Genomic DNA, 26,200 nt, shown 5'->3' on the forward strand with positions numbered 1-26,200 from the left:
TTTCACAGCAGGACAGTGGCATGCCAGGGGAGGGCGGGGGCGTGCCACCTCCCTCCCAGGCACCTGGCCTCCCACTAGTGTAGAAGGTAAAAGATCTCCTTGGCTATGTAGGGACTTTGATTCCGCCAAAAAGGCCAGGGCAATGTAAACAAGAGGGTGGGGTTTGGTGCACTCAGGTTGAGTGAAATTTGAACTCCAGAGGCTGAAAGGTGGAGAAAGGAGCTCCTCCTGGGAGTCCCTCACCAGGCTTCTGCCTTCACTCCTGAGTGTTCTGAACTGACGTCCAGGAGCCAGCACCAACCCACGCGGCTTACAAAGCACAGTTTCAGCCTCCTTTTGCTTTCTTCAAAGTAACCAGGCGGAAAATCTTTGCCACACATGCTCCATCTCCTGGGAGCTGTCTCTCTGTCTTTTGTGCGGGATGTGGCTAAGAGTACAGCGTGAATGTTCACTGCACACAGCATATTTTGTGTGGTTAGCCCAGACCTCCACGTTCTGTGTTCAGTGTAGCAGATCCTTTTCATCTCAGCCTCATTACATTCAACGTAGGTGGGCTTCAGACAGTGGCTTACTCTTTGCTTTGGCTCAACATGGGCCACAATACCAACCACACACTTTTACTCTTTAAATGAACAGAATATGACACAGCAAACAAGCAAAAGCCCATTCTGATGCCTTCAGGTTCCCACAGCACAACGGAAACCCTTTTAAAAATCCCCAATCAGCCATGCAGGGGAGACAGGACATACCTGGGCTATAAGCGCACGCAGAGGGTAACAAATCTTTTAAATCACCTGAGATGGCCACATTGGCATATGTCGCTTACAGGAGGTTAAGGTAAAACTCAGCACACCCTTGGGAGAAACAATCTCTTTCATGATGAGACATAATGCACTTATTGTGCAAAAAGTTCTATCAAATTTGGTATTCTTTAAAGGGTATTGGCTAACCCACCTTCCTATCAAGAGAACCGAAATTATTGTTACCATTCTGCAAATGATGTGATCACTGCAATAAAGGCAGTGACTAATTTATCACAAAATACTTTGCTTTAAAGAATACACATCAAACGAAAAGAGATTAGAAGTAGTGAATACAACGCAATGAATGTCCCAGTCTCTCCTGAGCACCGGGGTCTTTCCAAACTGTAGCTAACTGTATGTCTAGATATGGCTAGGGGGTCCCAGCCTCCTACAGGATACAAATCTTAAAATCAGACCACTGCATCACAAAACTGTGCAAGAAAAGCAATGGCCAAGGTACCTTTATCTATTTCTAATGGAAAGAGGCAGCAGGATTAGTTGTATGTTCAAAAGGAGTGTTTCCTTTCATGTTGTTCTGGGTTGGGCCTGATTTGGGTGGGGTTGGGGTTTTTGTTGTTTTGTTTTTCGGTGGCTGAGGGCAAATTTTCTTCATGTGGATGACAGCTTTGTAAACGGGCTGCCATAAGCCTTTGTGAATATATGGCAACAGGCACCCACTGGTCTTCAGATCTTGTTTACGTAGCTGGCGGCCACTGAGCAGGCAGGCTCAGAACGCTCTCATTTTCTACACATTCCCTGCTAATGGGTCTTGATTACATGGAGCCTGTTCAGGCTGTTAGTATTAACCTTTCTTGAAACAACGTGGTCTTTTGAAGCTTTGCTGATGTTTGGCCAGAAGGCAGTTCTGTGGCTCAGAGTGTTTTGAAAGGCCCCAAGCCTTTTCACCCTGAAGGGTTGTAATTTTGTGCAGGAGGCTGGCCAGTCGACCCTTAGTATATGCGGGGGATTGGTTCCAAGACACCAGCACCCCCCAGTCCCCCACCACCCCCTGTGAGTATACTAAATCTGTACATACTCAAATCCTGCAGTCAACCTCGAGGAACCTGAGTATAGGAAAAGTGGACTCTCCATATACACACATTTCTCATCCTAAATACACCGTATTTTCAATCTGTGTGTTGGCTAAAAAAAATCTGCATATAAGTGGACTCACACAGTTCAATTATCGTTCAAGGGACCACTGTGCAGCTAATGAAGAAAAGACTTGTTGAGTTTCCCGAATATCTCCGAAAATAGCAAGCGGGACAGGAGGTTGGCAGTATGTTTAGTGCCACTCCTATTTGGGACTCCCTAAAGGCAGAAGAAAATTCCAGAATGGGAAACCAATTAGAAGGATGAGAAAAGATGTGGAAATTTCAAAAAGTAGTGGGAAAGATTAGAGGTATAAGAATATCCTAGGGCCAAAACACAGACAAGAACGTTCACAGGCAACGTTATTCATACCAGACAAAAAGTGTTAAGAGCCCAAATGCACACCAGCTGACAAATGAATAGGCAGAGTGTGGTGTGTCCACACAGTGGCACACCACAGCCATGAAAGGATGGAGCGTAACAAGGATGCAGCTGGAACACAGGCTGAGTGAAAGAAGTGAATCACAGAAGGCCACTCATTGCACGACTCCAATGAGTGAGACGTCCGGAATGGGAAACAGAGAGAAGGAAAGTAGCTTCGTGGTTGCCAGGGGCTGAGGAAAGGAGGAACTGGGAGTGACTGCTAATGAGTACAGGGCTTCTTTTGGGGTGATGAAGATGCTCTGGAATTAGATAATGGTGACAGTTCCACAACCTTGTGAACGGACTAAAAATCAATGCATCGTATACTTTAAAATGATTAGAATGGTAAATTTATGTGCTATGAATCTGATCTCAACAAATAAAAAGTAAGAACATTCTCAGGCTAGAAACCACGTGGTAACAAGGGCATATTTAGAAAGCAACGGCAACCAGCCCAAGGCTCGCACATGCACTCAGGTTTTATACAAAGCGTCTGGGGACAGAGGCAGGCTCTGACCCCAGGTAGACAGGGGATTTCTGCAAGGGAGCCTGGGGCACACAACATTCAAGGAGAGAGAAGACACTCTCTTCTCTGCGCTGGTCACCGGAATGAAACCGACACTGTGATCACATGCTGCACCCTCTAGTGCAGGGTTCCAGGCCGAAAGAAAGCTGCCCACCTAGACAGATCAGGGTGTGGCTTCTGAGGAGGCCATTACCTGGACTGCAGGTCAGAAAGTGACACGCAGGGCCTCCTGTGAAGTTCCTCCTCATAAGGAGAGACACATGAAAGTGACATCTAAATTCAGATAGCTTCTGGTAGAAAGTTCTGATTTGAAAACATGACACCACCAACTTTCAACAAATGCAGGTCCCTCCAGCCCATGACCACCCATTCTCCCCCCACTGTCTCCACCGTTTGCTCCTCTCCCAACTTTCTTTCCAAGGACTCATCCTCCTGAGCTGACATCCCTACCTGTCCACCACACTGAGCCTGTGTGATCCCTGCTCCAATGTCAGGCCCCTCCCCACCCACATGGGCAGACAGGCCCGTCCCAGGGGGTCTCTGGAGGGGCAGCTGTGTGCCCAGAGGCCGGGAAGGGGCAGCCTGTGCCTCCTGCACTCCACTTCAGAACACTTTCACCCAAAACTCATTTCTCTCTGGAAACTGGTACCCCTGGCTACAGCGTTCTCCAGCCCTGCGGGCTGCCATTGTCCCTCACTTCCCAGCCCATCCCCCAAACGTCCACGCCTCCCTTGGTCCAGGTTCAAACACTCTCATCACAGGCAGTTCTGTGGCTTCTCCTGGGAAACCATCAACATTTTATTGAGGCCCTGGCCTTGACTCTTTGGACTTTAGATAACTTTCTTTGGTTTGACTTTAGAATTTCTCATGACATACCCTCAACTTCCACCAAACTTTGAAAGCCTTGAGCTCTTCAGGAGTGGTGGCCAGGACTCTCCTTTCTCTAGCAGCCGCTACAGCTCCCTGGCTCCTGCTCTTCTCTGCATGTATCCAGCCCTTCCCTCAGCACAGGGGAGTCAGAGCCAATGTATGTTTAACTCCAGCACCAAATTTAAGACATCAAGGGCAACACAGATCCATGGTGCTTCCTCTCCTAGCTCATCTAGACCCACGAGGCCTGCTGTCTCCCTCGCCTGTGGCCCACGTTCATGCCCCTGCTGATGTGCATGCCTCTGAAATCACAGAGGCCATACCAGTGTGGCATCCACACATCACTGAGCACACCACATTGCTCACCCAACAACCACCTGTTGCCAGGGGAAGCTCCTCCAAGCTGTCCCAGCTCTCAACACCTCCACTCCCCAGACTGTTGTCCACTCCCAACAGACAACCTCGCCTGCCTTGCACAGGTCAAGTGACGCCACAGCCAGTGAACTCACTCCCAGTCTGCTCTCTACCCTTCTCTGCATCCTGGCTCCTGCACCAGGCACCCTGCTGTGGACACACTCATGGTGCTCTCAGTCTCCTGCCTCTCAATCCAGTCCCTGCCTGAACTGAGCTCGGCACATCAGCAGAAGGAGATTCACAGCCGGCGACCAAGCCCCCACTCTTGGCTTCACCAACTAGCCCTCTGACCCCTCAGTGTGGTAAAGATTAGATATGTTAATGCAAGCTGCACGCTCAGAAGGTTGTGCAGCTCATGAGCAGCACTCAGCAAGGGTGAGCTCTGACAACAACAACCATTAGCCATTCCAGCCCTGTCCTGGCCTCTGCACGGAGCTGTGCCATCCAATTCAGCTCTGTATCTGCAGCATCCAGCACTGCCGATGCTCAGAGAGGCAGGGAGGAGATAGAGACTGCATCCTGGATCCTACAGAGCCTGCCTGACAAGCACATGTGGCCTCTGGTTTTCTTTCATGAGCTTCCCAGAAGGTGACACTCTGCCTTCACTCCCCAGGTGACCTATTGGAATCTTCCGACTTATGATTAACAAGAGAGCAATATATTACGTGTACAGGAATAAAGAATGAACTCCCAATACTACGAGAAAGATGGTTTCCTTGCAGCCTCTGCCCACCCTCGGGAAAGCACCCATAGTGCCCATCACTCGGTGGCTCCCCCGCCGCTTTTCCTTCTGCCTCATCCCAGTCAGGGGCCCAGCAGCATCCCAGACTCACTGCTACGAGTTCAGGGGCAATGTATGGCTACTGCTGCCACCAAAGGACAGCTGTTGAGATCTTGGCAGAATTCCCACAATCAATCAACACCAAATCTTGCTATTGCTCTAATCATTTGGCCTAATTTCAGTGAGAATATATCCCAGGTCACAAATTAGCTCATATTCACACTGACAAAAATAAATACTATTGAATTTTCATAGTATAATTTTCCATAGACTGTCAACACCATGAATCCTAAATTAATTCAACTTTCCATGGTGAAGTCTGAAAGACTACTATGTCAAAGGGTGTATTTTCCTTGTTAAGAAATCATCACTATGCATTTATAAAGAAATACTAAACACATCTCTGGCTCTTGCAATGTGGAAGAAAACTTCCTGGGGACAGTTGTACCCTCCGCCTAGGCCCTATCAACTGGAGGGGGTCCCCTCACATCCACAACAGGCAGGTGCAGGCGGAGCGCACACAGGACATTTGCTGGGGACGCCCTCCTCCTGTCCACAGAAACCTGTTTTCCCAGCTCCTGGGGTCAATGGCTTTCCCTGCACTTCGCATCAGTCTCTCGGGCCCTGGGGATTTAAATCTGGGCTCCCAGCTCCAGCCAGAGCAACTGTCACTGGGTGTCCACCCTCGACAGGCCTTGACCTTGGCTCCCTCTCTGTGACATGCTCTAATAACACTCCTGGCTCACACAGCAAAGTGGTCACCCTGTCTCTCACCCTGATCCATGGACCTCCATGCCAGGTCTCCCCGACAGACAGCCAGGCAGGCTCTAGGTGTATGGCTGTGCTGAGGCAATGAGCCGAGGCGGTCTCAGCTTTGCTCAGCCTGGCATGTGTCCCCATCCAGCACAGTGTCCACAGGGGGAAAGGAGTGCTGTGGAAACCAGCTTTCATCCCCAAAGTAGGTCAGAATTGCTCCTATCGGCAAGATAAACTGAGCAAGTCTGAAGATCCATTAAAGCTCGCTTTTCTTACATAACAGCACAAGCTGCCATTATATCAACCCTGTTTTTCAAGAAATAGCTGGATGTTTTACATAAAATATCCTCTGCAATCTGTGCTATGTTAAAAAATTTAAGTAAGGAACACGCCCACTAGTCTCTGACACCTATGCCTTCTACCTCACATGCCCTGCCCTCCATGGCATCTTAGATAACAGTAACGGAATACAACAACTGCATCCCCTCTGTCCTTGGACTTACAGAGAGAGTAAGTGACAATTTATATGCAACTGAATGCATGTTTAACATCAAGTAACTTGTTTGTCAACATTTAAACACAACTTTAACTATCTAAAGTCCCAGAATCAACTGTACAGGGCCAGAGTGCCCAACTTTCAACAGCAGAACTTGATCTTCAAACAAATCTTTATGCAGAAACCCAATATAAAAACAGAAAAAGATCAAGGTGGGGCTGGGGCTGTGGAGGGTTCTGACAGGAGTGGATGGAGAGAGGCTGGGGCTGCTCCTTAAGAACCAACTTGGAATCCTGGAGCCACAGGCATAGAGTTTGAAAGCTGTTGACCCCAAGAGTGTTGTTACTCCTAAGGTCAATGCCAGCACCAAGAACGTCACTGTAAAAGGCAGAAGAATCATTTGCTTAAAGGGAGCGTGCATGTGGATGGTGGTCTCCTAGCCCAGATGGCCGAATGGGGCCAGAGATGCAGGCCATGAGGGTGCACCTCCATGTAGGGGTCCCTGTCCCCATAAGGACAAAGGACCCAAGTCAAAGAGATTGTCCCAGCTGCACCTTTTGTATGAACACCTCCCTTTTCCACTAAGTCATCCACAACCTTTCCCTCCCCTAGGAAGCCCTGGCAGTTCCGTCTTGCAGCACTTTCCAAAGAAAGGAGCAGATGAGACAGTCTTGCATGCATAATCTAAAAGGCCTCCCCAGACATTCCTTTAAGCCTGAAAGAGAAGAGCCAGGGCACGCACAAGTTCTACTCTTCCAGCCAAGGGCTGAAGAAGATGGTGAGGATGGTGGGCCGGGCACACAGAAGCATGTGCATGTGAGGAAGAGACTCTGCTTTTCTTCAATCCCAGCCTCGTTCTCTCACATTTTGGTTCTGTTTATCAAATACTTAAAGTCAGCAGGTGCTCTCTTTCCCCAACTTGGCACAAGTGCAATTGCAGGCTCTTACAGAGAGGCACAGTGAAGTTGCAGACCTGCCTCTTTCAGGCAATGGAGAGAAAGGTTCTACGCAAGGAAGACACAGATGGAAACTCAGCAGGTTTGATCACGTGCCATTCAGGCCCCCTACTCCTACCAGGAGATGGGCAGAAGAGCACATCTGGGAAGAGGGGCTTGACTGAGATGTAACTTGGAAAGGGGTGGCAGCAAGGGCCTTGTAAGAAGAATATGGACCAAACCCTCATTACACCAGGGTCTACACACACACACACTGCTGCTCACGCTGGGTGTGGGAAGCTTCGTGGCTCAGGGTCCCAGGGAGACTGTGGGGATGGAGCCCTCTTCCAGGTTCACATCTCAGGGAATCCACCAACAGAAGAACAGTCAAGGTTGTAGTCCCCATAGGTGGGAATTAGAGTCCAAAGATCTGCAGCTTTGGGGAAGGAAGGTAGGGCAGGGGCATGAATCATTGCATGCATGTTGGTTAAGTGGGCAGGGTCACCAAAGAGCAATGGAGATACTGATCACAAACAGAAGAGGAAAGTGAAAAGAGATTAAGAAGCACAGCTCCTCTGGACTCTAAGAAGACATAGTAGGCCAGGCGTGGTGGCTCACACCTGTAATCCCAGCACTTTGGGAGATCCAGGTGGGCAGATCTCCTGAGGTGAGGAGATCGAGACTAGCCTGGCCAACACAGTGAAAACCCCATCTCTACTAAAAATACAAAAATTAGCTGGGCATGGTGGCAGGCACCTGTAGTCCCAGCTACTCGGGAGGCTGAGGCAGGGACAACTGCTTGAACCCGGGAGGTGGAGGTTGCAGTGAGCCAAGATTGGGCCGCTGCACTCCAGCCTGGGTCTCAGAGCGAGATTTCCTCTCAAAGAAAGAAAAAAAAGAAAAAGAAGAAGAAAGAAGAAGAAAAAGGGGAGAGGGAGAGGGAGGAGAAGAGAAGAAGAAACAGAAGCAGAAACAGAAGAAGCAGAAGAAGGAGAAGCAGAAGAAGCAGAAGCAGAAGAAGCAGAAGCAGCAGAAGCAGAAGCAGAAGAAGCAGCAGAGGAAGAAAAAGAAGAAGAAGAAGAAGATGAAGAAGAAGAAGAAGAAGAAGCAGAACAAGAAGCGGAAGTGGAAGCAGAAGCAGCAGAAGCGGAAGCAGAAGCGGAAGCAGAAGCAGAAGAAGAAGCAGAAGAAGCAGCAGAAGCAGAAGCAGAAGAAGAAGAAGAGGGAGAAGACACAGTAACTGCAGAAATACAAACAAGCCATCCACCTTGTAGACCCGTCTGCATGCACAGGACACCCCGTCCAGTGGGATATCGGGGGTACCCTTCCTCCCAGGAAGCAGAGGAGGCCCAAGGTTTGTGTGCCGACTGGGGGTTGGGAGGCCCTGAGGACCCAGGACAAATCCAGCCAACTCTCGGCACCTCTTTCTCTGTCCCAGGGGGTGATGCTACTTAACTATTAAGGCCACTCTTGTGGGCTGATTTCTGCAAACTTGTACAGGACAACATACAACTTGAGCCAATTCCTCTGATTCCTGTTGGACTCGAAAAGTAACGAACACTTAATGAGATGGCGGCTCAGGGACTGGAACAACTCTTTTGACTGCCCCCAATGCCACCCTCACTCTTCTGATGGAGTGTATCAATTTTTTGAAAGTAACACCCACACGACTTGATCCTGGTTTTAACAGAGGGTAGGCCTCTCGCACTTGAGACAGGAGGAAGCCGGCGCCCCCAGGCCACTCTCTCAGGTGACATTGAGGAAGATTTGCTGTTTGGTCTGCGATCACGCCTGCAAGGGGGTCCTTTGGTGTTTGTGGGTTGGAGGCTTGCAGCCTCAATTCACAATCAAGAGATGCAGAGGGAGGAAATCTCAGGCTCAGAACAGGACTACCCGCCCATCTGGCCCGTTTCTGTCTCATACAACTTCAGTTGCCTGATGACAGCTGCTTTTCACTGGAGCTATCTAAGCAAGCAATGCTTAGAAAAGCCCGGTTTGGGGGCAAGACCTAAAGAAATATTCTTCTGCCTGGTGCAGAGTCAAATGTCACAGGGTGGCTGAATACCATGCAAAGCGCCCTGGAGCAGCTCTCGATGCTGGGGGACAGCATTCCATCTTGCCAACAAGGACCGAGGCTGCAGACACAAGGCACTGTGTATACCCAAGCACTCAGCAAAAAGCAGAGCCAAGACTGAAGGATCTGTCAGGTGCCATCGGCCCCCTCCTCCACTAAAGTTGTCAAAGTTTACTTCAATTTCCAAATCTTAAAACCCAACAATGTCTGGGGAGGAAATTTTTCAAATGCATTTTCAAAGTGGCAATACTTGAATGGTCTCAGCTTGATCTGGCACTTCCCGGCCAGCTCTGCACACTGCAGCCAGCGTTTCCTGACCCAACATGTCGTCGTGGTAGCCCATTCCTGGAGCTCGGAAAAGTATTCTGAGAACGCGGTATGGCCACTTCAGGACTGTGTCTTATTGCGAAGGCTGCAGACAAATGTGAATCTCCTCTGTCTGCCTGCTCTAGCAGCCCCATGGGAGCCCCAAAGCCTGGATTCTGGGGATGTTCATCAAGGTATCCACTTAAAGTGGCAGAGCCCAGGCCTGGCAATGCCACGGCCCTCGTCCTGCACACTCTTGGATTGGTAAGTTTGAGCTGCACTCAAAAAGTCCTAGGTCAAGGCAAGAAACCAAGGACAAGAGTGACAGAGCAGGCCTTCATCTCCAACCCTCAGACATTCTTGAAGCTTCCCTGCTGCTCAACCCTTCCTCTAAATCTGTCACAGAGTCTCACTCATCTACCTCCTAAATATCTAAAGGCCCCTACTATCCATCACCAGAGCCACACCCAAGTCCAGGCCTCCGTCAGTTCTTAGCTGGGGAGTCCAGAAGCCCATTCTCTACTCTCCTTCCTCTCCAGACTCTGCCTCCCAGAGGGCGTCTTCCAGCCTCTTTGTTACCTTTCTGTATCCTCCAGTCATGTGGCACCTGGGATCCTCATTGTCACCCAGCAAAGGAGCCAGGCTCATGAAAGGAAGCTGACATTCCCCGATCTCACGATCCATCACACACAGCACCTCTTACTTCCTCCTGCACACACCAGCCAGGCGGAACACACTTCCACCCCATGAATATGTGCTGCTCGCCTATGCCCCATGCCCAGGGCTAGGCATACCCTGTCTGCATTCCCTACCTGCAAGGGCTGTCCTCTTCGTGAATCTCCTTGGATTGTACAGGCAAAGTGGTTGTTTCTCTTCAATTCTTTCCTAATTCCTGGTACCCAATTATGGTACATGGTGCACCCTGTGGCAACAACTGATGTATATCTGTGTCTTCCCAATTAGAGGGTCTGCTGTGTTTCTTCCTGCGCCCACCCCAGCATCAGAGCCATGGCAATTCCCAAGAAAATATGAGATGTGTGAATATGACAAATGGTGTGTATGATAACAAAAATCTCAGAGTTGGAGGGAGGTATCTTTAGAGTCATCCAATTACAACAGGCCACTTTACAGACTGGGAAAGTGAAAGAGAATGTGGCTTATGAGAGCAAGTAGAAAGCATCCCAATGGGGAGTGTGGCCACTGACACGGATGCTCCAGAGACGTCCAGCGAGGAAAATGAGATGTTCTCCATAGGGCTCAGCAACATGGGGGTCCAGGGCTTTGCAGAGCCTCCCTGAAGAGTACTGTGGGGAGAATCCTGTCTGGAGGGGCTGAGGCCCAATGGTGGGGAGAAAAAGGAAGCGAGGCCATCTTTCATCACTCTGAGCCATGAAGAGGAGGGAGTAGTGGGATCTGTCTACACACTGCGTTCTTGGTGGTGACAATACAAATCCAGGGACACATATGCTGCTGTGGGCATTCCCTTAGACCATCACAGCAAGTCTGATCCTGAAAGAGCAGGTACATCCTGCTAGGGTAAAGAAATCCCCCCACCCACAGCCCTCTTGTGTGACGAGGAGGTGGGGCACCCAGTGAGACTCAGCCCAGTCTCACTGAGTCTCAAAGTCTCAAAGAGGAAAGTCAAGGGTATGAGCCCTGTCCTGCACGGTCTTGAGCACAAGACACACTCTGAGCCACAGCTGCCATCGCCGACAGTGTACAACGCCAGAAGGCTACCAGGGTCCCTGGCCAGTTCCTAGCTTTTGATTTCTCTTTGGATCTGCTCTCTTTATCTCTAAAATGGGCTCACAGGCTCTCTCGAGGATTGAAACACCATAGTGAGGCTTCCGGCAGGCAGCCACACTGTGTGCCGCGAGACATTCTTCCCTCTCCTCGGGGACAGCAACTACCCCTGGGAACACTGACACGACTGCCGTCCCCTGCAGCCACCACCTGCCAGGACCACAGACCCACGGGGAGACCAGGACCATGTGCTCCTCTCTGTGCTGAAGACAGGGCGTTTGTAATCACTTGCCCACATTGGAACGGATTCAAGGCCGGCTCCTTTCTGAGTATAGAAGCAGAATGTTGTGCTCACACATCAAAGCCAGCGCTCCCCTAACAGGCCCAGATTGAAGGCAGCTGCGGAGGGCTCCATTCCAGGACGGCAACCACTGCTAGAGATAAATGCGGCTTAAGTCAACATTTTTGGGGTTTTTTAACCAGGCGGGGGGGGGGGGATAGAAAAGGCAGGGGCAGGGGTGGAAAAGAGAGTGCCGCAATACATCATTTTCCCAGCTAAAAGAGAATGTTTCAGAGGCTGCCAAACCTTCCTTAACTCCTCAAAGCATTGGACAGCTCTGAAGACTAAAGCCCTGGTGGGAATGCGGCTGGGACTCAGCCTTTCACCCACCAGGCGGCGTCCAGTCCAGGGACCTGAGCCAGGCACTGCTGACCGCAGGCAAGAGCGAAGACTGCCTGGAGTAATAGCTCACCAATGCAGCACACCGGCCTCCATGCCAAAGAGGGGCTGAGGAGGGCTGCAGAGTGGAAGAGAGGAGGGAAATTCAGCAAGGATGAGTTTTCTATCCAAAGGTGACTACTCTTTCTGGGGAACACCTTCTCAAAAGGACCCAAGCCTGGGGATTCTGCAGAACTTTGATGGCAGAGGTGGTGATGGCAGCCTTGTGTCTCACAGGGAGAACTTGGAAACCCTGCAGGAGTGCAGCAATAAGATCAAACGCACTTTGGAAGCCCCTCTAAGGGAATCCAGTGTGCTCAGTGAGAAGGACATGGGAAGAAAGTTTAAAGATGTGCACAGATGCTCAAGGAGGTGGGTTAAGTGAAAAACTCAGGCTATAAAACAATGCACAGGCTGATCCTACTACGAGAAATTACATGATATTTAGAAATCATGCCAAAAATACACCAATGACGAGTGCTTCATCTCTAGACGGTAAGATGGCGGTCATTATTCCATCTTTTTGATAATTTACATCTTCAAAAAATATTGATACAAGCTTAAATGTATGTAAAAGAAAGAAAGAAAAGCATAAAACTCACTCCATTGAATCAGGTACCCCAGACACGCCAGACAGCACGTGGGGATGGAGGGTCAGGAGGAGCGGATGCAGATTTGAGGAAAGGCTCCGTGCTTGTTTGTAACTCAGGAGCTGGAATTCTCAAGAATGCTCAGGCAGTGGTTCAAGGGAAGGTTGCTGAGATCCAGTTTTGGGAGAGGACTCAGATTCCGTGCGGCGGGTTCTGGGCTAAGCATCCGGATACCAGTCCTGAGCTCGCTCTGAGTCCTCCCCTGTCACTCCACCTCCCTGGGGGTGCTCATGGGCTTCAGATATCATCGAGGCTGCAAGGGATGAACCAGGCACTGGGAGGAGGCTGCACTCTCACCCACTATATCCCTGAGGAGTCTGGGCGTGACTCTGCCCATAAAGGGGGTCTCTGCTGCTTTATGAAGCCTGGAAGCAGTGATGACAAAGCTGTGAATCTGGCTGCAAAGTGTACCTGGCTGCCTTGGCGCCCTATCCGACTCCTCACCCTCCTGTCTGGGAACCACTCTCTCCCGGGTGTCCTTCCCACTCTGCCCTGTCCTTCTCAGTTTCTTTCCAGAACTCCTATGCACCCACTCCCAACTGGCTCCATCTTTTGCATGGCAATGCCAGACCTTCTCTACTCGCCCCTAGACCCAACTCTCGGTGACACAGAGTCCCGAGTGCATGCCCAGACCATCACCTGCATGGCTCCACCACCTCCAACCACACAGTCCACAGCAGTCTCCCACCTGCTCACACCACTGGCTCAGAAGATGCTGCATGAAAAATACACCAATGGGAATTGTGATTTGTAATGTCAGGGCCTTAGATATTTAAAGTTCAAATTGCTTCTCTAATCATTCATTCAAGAAACATGCATTGAGTATCCGCTATGGACTGAATATTTGTGTCCCCTAAGATTCATATGTCAAAACCTAATCCCCAGAGTGATGGTATTAGGAGGCAGGACCTTTGGCGGTGCTCAGAGCATAAGGGTGGAACCCCTATAAGTGGGATTGATGCCCTCAGAAAGGAGGCTCCAAGGAGCTCCCTTTCCTCACCACCATGTGGAGACACAAGAAGGCAGGAGTTGGCAACCAGATGACAGCCCTCACCAGAATCCGCCAGGCTGGCTGCCTGATCTTGGACTTCCCAGCCTCTCAAAGTAGGAGAAATACACGCTTGTTGTTTAAGACACCCAGGTTATGGTCATCTGTCAAGGCAGCGTGAATGGGCTGAGAGGGCCTCAAAGTAAAGAAGTATCTCCCTCTGCATCTTCAGGAGACACTGCGGTGGCTGAGAGTCTTTAAGACTGAATTCTGTCTATTTCACCCAGTGATAACGGCAAGTCCTCCACAATGTATGGATCTATACACACACGCTCACACACGTAATTCCACAGATTCTCTGTAAAGTTTCATGTAACCCCTAAAGGATGGTGAACACTCAACTGATTTTCTGTCTATATGTTTTCTACATAAAATCAACGTAGGTCCTTCACCACCTGTGAGTGACGTGCTGCAGGCGCCCAGCTTTCAGTTCCCTGGTTGTGACATGGGAAGGATAAAGCCTGCCCCGCAGGCAGGTCACAGGCTTAGCTGGGAGCCAGCTTGCAGACAAGAGCGGGGCACCCACGGAGGGACTGAGCACAGAGCTGCCCTCCAGAGCATGCTCCTTACAGGAGCTGGGGCTCCTCCACACTGTCCACCGGACTTCACTGCTCCCCTCTTACAGCATTGGCACAGAGAACACCCACCTGTGTTTTAGAACCCCTGCCTCCCTCATGGTCAATAACCCTCCAGGCTCACCCCTCCCTTGGCAAGCAAGGAACCTCCCAGCATCACGAGAATGACCTTTCCACAACTCGCTTCCCTGTTCTCCGTGAGACTCGGCACAGCCACTGATTCGTCACCTCAGGACAGAGCGCTGCTCACTGGCTCCCATGCAGCAAGGGACCTCTCTGGTAAAATCCACTCGCCTCAGCCTGGAATTTAGGATGCTAAGTCAGCTGTCCTCAGAGTCCCCATCCAGCTCTCCAAATTAGCCCCTTTCCCCATCTTGCCTTGCGCTGATTATTTACACACTTCACCAGCCACCGCTTCACCCTTCTCTCCTCCAGTGGAAAACATCACCATGTGATGGACAGAATATAGCTATGCAGATGCAAACAGACGTTACTGGAAAAAGAGCTCTGTGATCAAAAAGTTTGATAACTGTTGTTTGATAAATCTTATGAAATTATTCTCACAGCTTTAAGATTCCAGTGTGCACTGTGATCTTTTGAGAGACAATGTATCATTTTGCAAGAGTTTTCAGCTACATTTCTGTTAACGTGCTGGTTATCTGGAAGGACCGGTGTGCTGAATAATTCACACCAGCAAAGAACACTCTGTTTACTTTACAGGCCAGAGCAAAGCTCTCCCCGTCCACAACTTGCCCACTAGCCCCAGATTTCATCTGTGTTTTAATGTCCTTACCATCAACATTCCATCTGTGGGTCTCCACCTCTGGTCCAGGTGTATTTGGGTTGCAACAATTCCTTGAGTTGAAATTCCATCCCACAAGGCCTATGAAGGAGCAAGCTTTTCCCCAGGACAACAGAGAGGAGCCATGTGCTGCCCTGGGAGACACAATTCGTGTCCTTTCTCACTAACCACAGACACCCCCTTCCTGAAGTCATGGGAAGCTCAGCGATCCACAAAGATGAGGCGCTACTGCGGTTCTTTCCACAACACTTGCTTTTAGCTATTTTACATCTGGATGTAACTAATCTGACAAAAAGTGTTTTAATTTCTTTCCCAAAGCAAGTCTGATTCTCAATCGGCGGTTGAAAAAGACAAGGGATCAGCATGACATGCTAGGAAAAGCCTCAATTCCCCTCCTTTGAAATCAGCCTCCAGTTGTGTCTTGTGGAGATTCCAGCACACAGCTGCCCCTTCCTTCCTTTCCTCCTTCACGCTCCTAGCTATGACCCAATGTGCATATTACACAGGTGAACAGAGGACATGTTTGGGTGAGACGGTTTCACGAAAACAGAGATTTAAATGATACAGCCATAAATCAGGAACACTAGACTAACAAGCAAACAGAAATTAAAACAAGATGTCTGTTGCGTGTGGGGCCGTACAACAGTAGCTAGGTTGGCTATGGCCAGCGCTTGGCATCCCCATATGCAAAGAGGAAGGGAGAGAAGAAGGGGGAACGGTCCCTGGCATTATACATACACACAAGTTCAGGCCAAGGAGCTCCTGGATGTAACTTCACTGACAGCTCATCCACCCGTTACAGCTTCACAAAAAGCCCTGACCCAAACTCACCATGCCTTATTCTCACGAAGACCCTCAAAACTCACAACTGTGTCACACGAAGGTGTGATTCTGGACCTCTGAGAAAACAGGGGTAATTTTTTCTTCTTAGCAGACTGCAAAATACTTCAGATATTTGAGTGGGCTGTCTTCCCTGTGCCCTTTGCCTCCATAACTGCACACAAGATGAACACACGCACCTTCTCCATCTGCACTGAGGTTCTCGTACGAGTCCCAGCGTATCAGTGGGTCTGTTGTGTTGTAGTCCACAATCACACCGTGGTCGTTGTACAAGTGTTCGGACCCTGCACAGAGCACAGGCAGCAACATTAGTCCCAGTGAAACCCATCACCTCCATCCACCCGACTCCACCATAAGGACAAGTGAGCAGCCTGACTTGAGCAGGAGAGAGAGGCCTCTCCATCCTCCACCCTCCTGCCAGGAGCCACAACACTAATCAGAGACTGTGGAGGATTTTCCACAACTAGAACCATAGTTAAAGCCACGAGGGGGAAGGGATAAGTAAGCACTGATCTTTCGTCCACTGTGAACCAGGCTTGGACACTTCTGCAAAACAGGAGTCTTCAGACCACCTCACTGATGAGGACACAGAGGCCCGGTAAGCTGTCTCTGAGCCTCAGAGCCCACAGATTTGAATCCAGGCTCCATGCTCTCAGATCCACACTCCTCCCTTCAAGTCTTTTTAGGAATACCAAGGGGATTTTTAACACACAAGCCATGTATTTAAAGGTTTTTGCCTAAATCTGTGACAATGAACATAGAAAAAGCATGATTATTTCCACAGCTATTAAAAAGGGAAACAAAACTCCCATGCATGTGGATCTTGGTGATGGATCTGGACAATTCACCTTGATGATATAGGGACTGGTTTCTTTTGAAATATATTTTTTAGGGAAAAAAAATTGTTTCGCACATAATACTTGCAGCCTACTATACTTCTAATTCTCTTTTTAAAATGCTGGTTACTTTGGGGTTAATGATGAAATCATGATGGAAATTTAAAAATTCCTTGAAATGAATGATAATAGTGACACAAGTTATCAAAACCTCTGGGATACAGCAAAGCAAGTGTTAAGAGGAAAGTTTATAGCACTAAATGCCTACATCAAAAAGTCTGAAAGATCACATATTGACAACCTCATGTCACACCTCAAGGAACTAGAGAAGCAAGAATAAACTAAACACAAAGCTAGTAGAAGAAAATAAAAAAAAAAAATCAGTGCAGAACTAAATGAAATTGAAACAAAATACAAAAGATCAATGAAACAAAAAGCTGGTATTTTGAAAAGATAAACAAAACTGATAGACCATTAGCTAGATTAACCAAGGAGAGAGAAGATTCAAATAAATTCAATTAGAAATGAAATGAAACATTACAACCAGCACAAAAGATCATTCAAGACTATTATGAACACCTTTATGTATATAAACTACAAAACTGAGAGAAAATTGGTCAATTCCTGGACACAGACAACCCTCCTCGATTAAATCAGGAAGAAATAGAAACCCTGAACAGACTAGTAAAAAGCAGTGAAAATGAATCAATAATTTTTTTAATGCCAATAAAAAAGAGCCCAGGGCCAGATGGATTCACAGCTGAATTCTACCATCCATTCAAAGAACTGGTGCCAATCCTACTGAACAATTCCAAAAGACTGAGAAAGAGGAATTGTCCCTAACTAACTCATTCTATGAAGCCAGTATCACCCTGATACCAAAACTAGGAAAGAATATAACAAAAAAAAAAAAAAAAAAAAGAAAATCACAGACAAATATCCCTGATGAACATAGATGCAAAAATCTTCAACAAAATACTAGCTAACTGAATCTAACAGCACATTAAACAGATAATACACCATGATCAAGTGGATTTCATCCCAGGAAAGCAGGGATGATTTAACATATAGAAGTCAATAAATGTGATACACCATACAAACGGAATTAAAAACAAAAACCATATGTCATTTCAGTAGATGTGAAAAAGGCATTCGATAAAATCTAGCATCCCTTTATGATAAAAACACTCAACAAACTAGGCATAGAAGGGACTTACCTCAAAATAATAAAAGCCATGTATGACAAACCCATAGCCAATGTCATACTGAATGGGGAAAGGTTGAAAGCATTCCCCCTGAGAAGTGGAACAAGACAAGGATGCCTACCTTCACCACTTCTATTCAACATAGTACTGGAATAGTACTGCCAGAGCAATCAGCTAAGAGAAAGAAATAAAGGGCACCTAAATCGGAAAAGAGGAATTAAAACTGTTGCTATTTGCCAATGATATGATCATATACCTAGAAAACACTAAAGACTCCTCCAAAAGACTTCTAGATTTGATAAACGAATTCAGTAAAGTATCAGGTTTCAAAATCAATGTACACATATCTGTAGCACTGCTATACACCAACAATGACCAAACTGACAATCAAATTAAGAACTCAATTCTTTTTACGACAGCTGAAAAAAAAAAAAAAAAACTAGAAATATACTTAATCAAAACGTGAAAGATCCATACGAGGAGAACTACAAAACACTGATGAAAGAAATCAGAAATGACACAAACAAGTGGAAACACATCCCATGCTCATGGATTGGAAGAATCAATATACTGAAAACGACCATACTGTCCAAAGCAATCTACAGATTCAATGCAATCCCTATCAAAATACTAATATCATTTTTCACGAAATTAGAAAAAAAAAATCCTAAAATTCATATGGAACCAAAAAGGGGCCCAAATGGCCAAAGCATTCCTAAAAACAAAACAAAACAAAAATCTGGAGGCATCACACTATTGGACTTCAAACTATACTAAAAGGCTATAGTTACCAAAACATCATGGTATAAAAGTAGACACACAGATCAATGGAACAGAATAGAGAATCCAGAAATACAACTGACTACAACTGATTGATCTTCAACAAAGCATACAAAAACATAAACTGGGGAAAGAATACCCTATTTAACAAACGGTGCTGGGAAAACTGGCTAGCCACATGTAGAAGAATAAGACTGGATCCCCATTTCTCACCTTATATTATAAAAATCAACTCAAGATGGATCCAAGATTTAAATCTAAGACCTGAAACCATAAAAAGTCTAGAAGACAACCTAGGAAAAACTCTTCTGGACATTTGCCTAGGCAAATAATCCATGACTAAGACCCCAAAAGCAAATGCAACAGAACAAAAATAAGTAAATGGGACCTAATTAAACTAAAAATCTTCTGTACCACAAAAGAAATAATCATCAGAGTAAACAGAACCCACGGAGTGAGAGAATATTTGCAAACTATGCATCTGACAAAGAGCTAATATCCAAAATCTGCAAGGAACTCAAACAAATCCTCAAAAAAAAAAAACAAATAATCCCATCAAAAAGTGGGCAAATGATATGAACAGACATTTTTCAAAAGATATACAAATGGCCAAAAAACACATGAAAAAATGCTAAACATCACTAACCACGAGAGAAATGCAAATTAAAACCACAGTGCAATACTACCTTACTCCTACAAGAATGGCCAGTCATGCCCAAGGCTCTCCTGGCTGAGTGGTTGTGAGCAAGTCACGCCACTTCTGGGGCTTACTGACACAAGTGAGCCTTCTTGTTCCACTATCCAATATCCTACATTTAAATAAAATTAATCACAGAAATCTCCAAATATGCACAAAGGCAGGAGACTAGTACTACAGCCCCAGCGTAGCCATCATGCACCTTTCACCAGTGTCAACAAGGACCTCCCAGTATTCCACCAAGCTACCCACCTTGAATCTTCTCAGGGGTGGCAGAGAAGACTAATTCAACCTTCCCATAGTCAGGAAAACGGTCATCTGAAAAAAACAATGTATTTTAACACATTTGTGGAGACGATTAACCGGAAAAGTATGGACTGACTTTGTCCTTTATTCCAACCAGTACAGCACCACTCCCAAATCTGCAATAAAGACACCCCATGATACAGAAAGTATAGGCAGTTTCATTGGTTATCCATGATTTTTTTCCCCCAGGGATCAATGATCATTTTCTCCTACTTTGGGAACAATTTTGTCAGTAGGCTGAATTTTGGAAAGAGGGTAAAGGGGATAGTGAAAGAATCAACCAAGGAGGTTCAACTGCAGCTGCCCACAAGCACAGGGCCGCCAGCTCCGCGCCTCACCTTTGCTGGCATTGTCCAGATCCTCCTTCCCAAACACCAGCCCGTAGCCCTGCACAGCCCCAGTGTGAAACTGCAGGCGGAAAATGACGTCACGGGTGGCCGAGCGGTATTTCTTGTGGTAGCATTTCACCTGGGTTAGAGAGACAAAACAAAACAAAGTAGCTGCAGCGGGGGACACACGTTCCCGGCAAGGAACACACTCCGCGGAGGCCGGCACAGCAGGGCCTCCCCTCTGGACTCTGGCTGGGAGTTCACGCTTTGGAGTGGAACTTCAGCCCTGGGGCACAGGCGCCTGCAGACAGCTGGGGTGCAGGCAGAGGCACCACACTGCTGCTGCTGGGTGCGGGGCTCCACTGGAGGCTTCAATGTGTTCCCTGTGCTGCTCCTGTGGAACCACGGCTCTGAACACCACTATCGCTAGTCCTCAGAGAGGCCACACCTAAACCCTTTCAGACCACGTGAATGTGCCCTGTCTTGGAACACATCCAAAAAATAGAATTCCATGGTCTCTTTTTTCTAGACTTTAACAACTGATTGTGATAGCTTTTCTTTGATCTCAATGCTCCATGTTGCAACTTAAAGCTTTTTGTTTTCCAAAAAGAAGCAGCCGGTCATTACTGTGTGTACTATCCTAAATGATTATGTGCATGCTGTAATTTAGAGACAGAGACACAAAGAAGGAGGAAGGGAGAGAGGGAGACAGAGAGGGTGTTGGCATTTAGCTTCCCATGCCTGACTGTCCAGAGGTCCTGTTGGGAGTCATGTGAGACAAGTGTTCAGAATCACCCTGATGTGATTTGAACTCAAGCTGGGGTTCATGAGGTCCCCAGGGTGCAGCTCAAGCACCCTAAATGATTGTGCCAATGAGCCAAAGGGTAGAGCAAGCCCCTCCTTGCAGATGCTTGGCATGTGGGGAACGGTGGGCAGAGCAGGAGCCTGAGTGTCCTGACCTGCCTTTATAACTAGGGCCCCCCTGCTTCTTGTGACCGTGCGCAGCACTGGCATCATTGGGAGGGTTCTCAGGCCACAGCTGGGGGAGCTGCAGGGACAGGGACACCCCTCACTCAGAGATCAGGGGCAGGACCACCAGGTAGTGGCACTTTCCCAAATCCCCAGAAGGTCGAAGGCCCTGGACAGGCTGGATTCTGCTCTCAGACCAAATCGTGCACAGGCAGGTACCTCCCCCACCCCGAGGCTGTGGGGTAGTGACTACCAGAGACAGCCACGTTCTCATAAAAGAGACTTTTCTTGGAGAAAGATGGCTTTAAAATATCACATGCCTCACAACAGTAAATGAGAAGCCACCGCAGCAGGTATGATCCGGACCAGCATGCGGGAGAATTCTGCAGGGAGGGTCTTCCCTAACCAGATGAACATCCACCAGAGGAACAAAAAGCCCAGAAACCCAGCCCAGGAGGCAGGGAGCTGTGACTCCAGGCAGACCCAGAAGATGTTTACCTTTGTGCTATCTACAAGGAAAGGGACGGGTAAATAAACCAAAAAAATATAATTAAGACTGTGGAAGGATGTTCCCTGTTGACAAACATGACTGGGTCTCCCTTGTACGGCCTGGCGCTGGCCAGCGGTGCTGTAAACATGGGGCTCAGACTCAGGCCTGGCCTCCAGGGGCCCAGGAACCAGGGCGTTTGCAAGTAGAAAACTGGCATTGTGAAGAAATGTTGCCTCAATTTGCTTTCCAACAGCCAATGGCACGATGGCCACAAATCTACCACTTCTGTCTGAGACTGTCTGACTTCTCAGCAAGACTCAATCAAAGGCTGCCCTTGCAGGGATCCTTCCAGGATGTTCTGAGAGTATCTGGGCCCCTCCTTTGAGCTCCCCATGCCCCACACTCACTACACTAACCACCCATCAAATGCTTCAACCTGGGGCATATTGTAGAGATCCCCAGAGGGAGGTCCTTCTGGCCAAGGGTAAATCCACACATGCGCCCCCATTGCTAGAGATGATAGCACCCACCTCTCCCTGTCTGCCTTCTTCCCACTAGTGCCTTGCAAATGGGGAGTGAAAAGTGGTTAGGGAAGGGAAAAGGAAAAGAGAGGCCCCAATTCAAGCCAGTCTTGCTCTCAAATTTTATAAATATTTAAGGGAACCAGAGATTTAAAAAAAATAAAAACAACAACACGATGTCAGCTGATAGCTCACGCAGCCTGTGCTGCCATGGGCGCCAACATTTGCCCACAGGAGTCAGGAAACTCCTCAGGAGGCAGCTGTGGGCTCAGTCCTGGCAGGCAGGGAGTGTCCTGGGTGAAAACAGAGGGAGCTGTGGGCTCCAGTACGGGCCGCATAAGGGGCACAGTGGAATATCCCCAACCGCAGCTCAACCGTGCCCCTCCCTTCAGTACTGCCCCGCCCAGGACAGGGCCTCCTTCCAGGCCAGGTCCTCCTTCCAGGCCAGGTCCTGCCCTCCCTCTTCAGGAATCCAGGATGCTCCCCCAGGTCCCCCCACTGCTCCTCATAGCAGCTACACACAAACACACTGCTCCTCCCACAGCAATCCCAGCTCCCTCCACATACCAGAAGGGAGGAGAAGGCAGGCCACGGTGCCCAGGAGGTACAGAGCGGCAGGAGATGGGAATCGGCCTGTCCCAAACAGGTTCCTCTCCAGGCCCCATATGATTCTCCTGTAAGATTCCTATTTTTCACAGCACAAGCTTTCAAATACTCCTAAGGCTCCACAGTGAAAGAAAGAGCGGTCTATCCCACTGGCAGAGAACAACTGCTGCCTGAAATCATGTGGCCCTCCCTTCAGGGGTTTCTCTGTGTATTTTAATGCTAACTTTGTTTGCTGGCTTGAGATCCTAACGGCCTCATCATACACACTCCCTGTTTCATATTAAACCTCTTTCCTCTTGATTAATGGAGGTAAACACCACCCCCCCCCCCCCCCCAGTCCTCCTGACCAAATCATGAACTGACTCCGGCTTCTTCTGAAAGACACGGAAAACCACAGGATTTTCCCTAACTCGGAGCTCCCAGCAACCACCATCAACACAGCAGGTCAGATCTTGAGACAAAATCCACTCACCAACCAGGAGCCCTCCATAGTGTGCAATAATTATGCATTATCTACATCAACAAATCTTTTTAGGACCAATGGCAAGAGATCAGGATTATGCTTGTAATACTTAACAGAAAGAACAATCAACATGGTACTTGGTACGAGGGCCCCCAAATGCCTCCCTTTAAGATATAATAGTAATGCAAACATTTCGTAAAGATTAGACTGATTCAAGTCTATAATTTTCCCTTCATCCCTCCGGCTTTAACTTTATTTACCTGGGTCTCCCCAGAGTGTTTCTAGAATATGTTGATCCTTTGCCTTCAGATTTTAGAATATCTGCATTTAAAATAACAACTCAAAGATGTGCAGTCACAATTTTGTAGCATAGAAAAATGAAATAAGAAATAGCAAGCACCGCAACAAAGGCTGTGCACGGCCTGTCACCATGCTATCATAGAGCCAACCACAAAAGTACGTGGGTGTGATGTTGACATCACAAATCGCTGGGAGCACTCAGATCTTGAGAAAGTTGCAGCCTCTTTAGACTTTAAATTCTCTGACTGCAAAATGAGTATTATGATATTGACCTGGCTATGTTGTTATAAAGATTAAATTAGCACTACATATTAATATAATTCATAAAGCCAATAATGATATGCTATATTTATATGAATATATTATTTAAAGGGCATAAGCTTCTAGAGAGAGGGCACTTGGTACTCAAAAACATATAGGGTGAATGATGATCTCAATAGGAAGGCCTGTAAGCACTCTTGCTTTCTTTTAGTCTGATGAGGCAATTCAGAAACCATCGCCAAAATTTATTTTCTAATAGTGGTATAAAAATATGCCTGTGCCCGGCCGGGCGCGGTGGCTCACGCCTGTAATCCCAGCACTTTGGGAGGCCGAGGCGGGTGGATCACAAGGTCAGGAGATCGACACCATCCTGGCTAACATGGTGAAACCCCGTCTTTACTAAAAAAATACAAAAAGCCGGTCATGGGGGCAGGCGCCTGTAGTCCCAGCTACTCGGGAGGCTGAGGCAGGAGAATGGCATGAACCCGGGAGGTGGAGCTTGCGGTGAGCCAAGATTGCACCACTGTACTCCAGCCTGGGCGACAGAGAGAGACTCAGTCTCAAAAAATAAAAATAAAAATATGCTTGTGCCCTTGACTGGACTGGACAAGTTGCTGGTGACCAGGAACGGAGCCCTGCCTTGACCTCATTTGCTCCTGGAGTACACCAAGTCGAAGGCAGACACATGGAATTCTCAAAGTAGTTATCCATCAATCCAGTGTTTAAAGACACTGAGGACTTGCTTAACTTTAGGCCACATAAGTGTATTTTTATTTCAAACTCTCCATCAACAAGAGAAAAAGCACCATGTACCAAGAGAGTCAAGGCTTAAGGTATCAGCCCCAGGAATGCCAGTCCCCAATTCAGAAGTCAGCCCTCAGGTTCCTATCCTCCCCCAATGCCAGCCGTTGCTGGGCAGCTCCTATTCAGCTCTGCTTCCCCTAAATTTACTAAGCAAAAGAGCAGAACCCTCAAAGCATCCCTAACAGAAAAGAGTAACATTCTCATTCAACGCTCCACTGGTGGCCCAGGCAACTGTCTACGCAGGCCTCAAGGAATCTGTGAACTCAGAGAATGAGTTACAACCGCATATTTGGAGGGTAAAAAGTTAGATAGCTAAGCCCCATAGGTCAAAGATTTAAGTCAGGCAGGGCCAACACTAACCATGATTTCTTCACTTGGAGCTGAAAATGACTTCAGATGTTCAGACAATATTGTAATTCATGACCTAAAGCAATTGAAAGGTGGGTAAATATTGGCTGCAAACGAAAACACAACCAAGTCAACTATGCTGAGATGACAGCATGAATTAAGACCCAGCCCAGTCTAAAAGGGAGAGGAAAAGACAATCACAAAATAATGCTGTGATGCGTCCAACAGAGATCTGTAGAAACCTCTCCTGGGGCAGAGTCTCAGGAGAACACTTTCATTTTCCCTGGCCTTATGTAAGTGCCCTCGGTAAGAAACAACCAGCAACAGCACTATTTGTTTGTGAAAACTTGTTGAGCAGGCAACACCTTTGTTTACAAGTCGGGTCACTGGAGCAAGGTTCTAGAGCCAGCAACCATGAACACAAAATTCAAGTGGCCGTGGATTTGTCCAAGCAGGGGCAGCAAGATGAAGCATGTGTTTACAAACTCTGGACCTGAGAGCCGAGACCAGGGAGGGAGCAAGCCGGATCAGGCCCCTGGAGCCCTGCCAGACTCCTGATGGGCCCGCTGCCCACAAGAATTCCTGAACAGGGTTACATAACGCCTCGGCTGCCCTCCCCATGGCACTGCCTGACAATGCCATATTTACTAAACCTCTTGAGGTTCTGCCCTTTTGAAAGGAGCAGACTTAAGAATCTGACCTTTTGCGAAAAGCACATTGCAAAGATGGGACGGGTCAGGTGTGCAGCTGGGAGGGGCCGAGCAGGGATGGGCTGGCTGTGTCGAGGCGCAGGCAGACGGCGGGTCAAGGTCAGCTTTGCTGTTGCCTGCAGCAGCTCCATCTGCTAGTAACTCAGTCCAGGGAGTGGCGAGTGGGGCTCTGTTTTCCCAAGTCACTTTCTGCAGTTAGACTTGACTCTGGCCCTTCCTTCTCTGTGAACTTGACCACTGTGATCTTTGCCAGTAAGTCCCAGTGCAGAGGCCCTCATGAGGAAAGCCAGGCAGATGTCCCTGCAGGCAAGGCAGACACCAGAACCATGGAGGGGAAAACTCAAAGAGGACAAGAGGCCTTTTGAAGGAGGAGGATGAAGGATGGTTAGCCTGCCTGGGAAGCCACTTTCCGCCTTCAAAAGTACACAGACAGCCTCAGAAAACACCCAGACTGACAGCACCAAGACATCTGCAGTCTTCAGGGTGTAAATCTATGCACATGCTTTCTGCTCCTTAGGATCCTCTCCAAGCCATGACTGTTGCCAAAAGAAATAAAACCACCTGCATATCTGAACTTTACACAGAAAAGGCCCTGTAACTTCTTCCCCCACTGCAGCCTTCTCAACTTAAGGTTTGCTCAGTGAACCTGCAGCAGGGCACGTCACGCAGGCACAGGGAAAAACTGAAGGACGGGCAAAGTGAAGGCGGCATGGGTGTCCTGTG

The 26,200-nt window shown here is 48.0% G+C and overlaps 1 protein-coding gene across 7 annotated transcripts in view; it reads right to left on the bottom strand.

Annotated features, from left to right (window-relative positions):
* The window catches only part of TNS3 (tensin 3), a 308,216-nt gene that overhangs the window by 106,457 nt on the left and 175,559 nt on the right, over window positions 1-26,200 (bottom strand). For all 7 annotated transcript variants that reach the window (XM_016957426.3, XM_519088.9, XM_016957425.4 and 4 more), the window contains 3 exons: window positions 20,015-20,144; window positions 19,623-19,688; window positions 16,032-16,136 (listed from right to left, as the gene is read on the bottom strand). In XM_016957426.3, coding sequence (XP_016812915.1) covers window positions 16,032-16,136; window positions 19,623-19,688; window positions 20,015-20,144 — 301 coding nt within the window. The remainder of the gene's footprint in view (window positions 1-16,031; window positions 16,137-19,622; window positions 19,689-20,014; window positions 20,145-26,200) is intronic.

This window comes from Pan troglodytes, chromosome 6 (assembly GCF_028858775.2).
Source record: "Pan troglodytes isolate AG18354 chromosome 6, NHGRI_mPanTro3-v2.0_pri, whole genome shotgun sequence".
NCBI lineage: Eukaryota > Metazoa > Chordata > Mammalia > Primates > Hominidae > Pan > Pan troglodytes.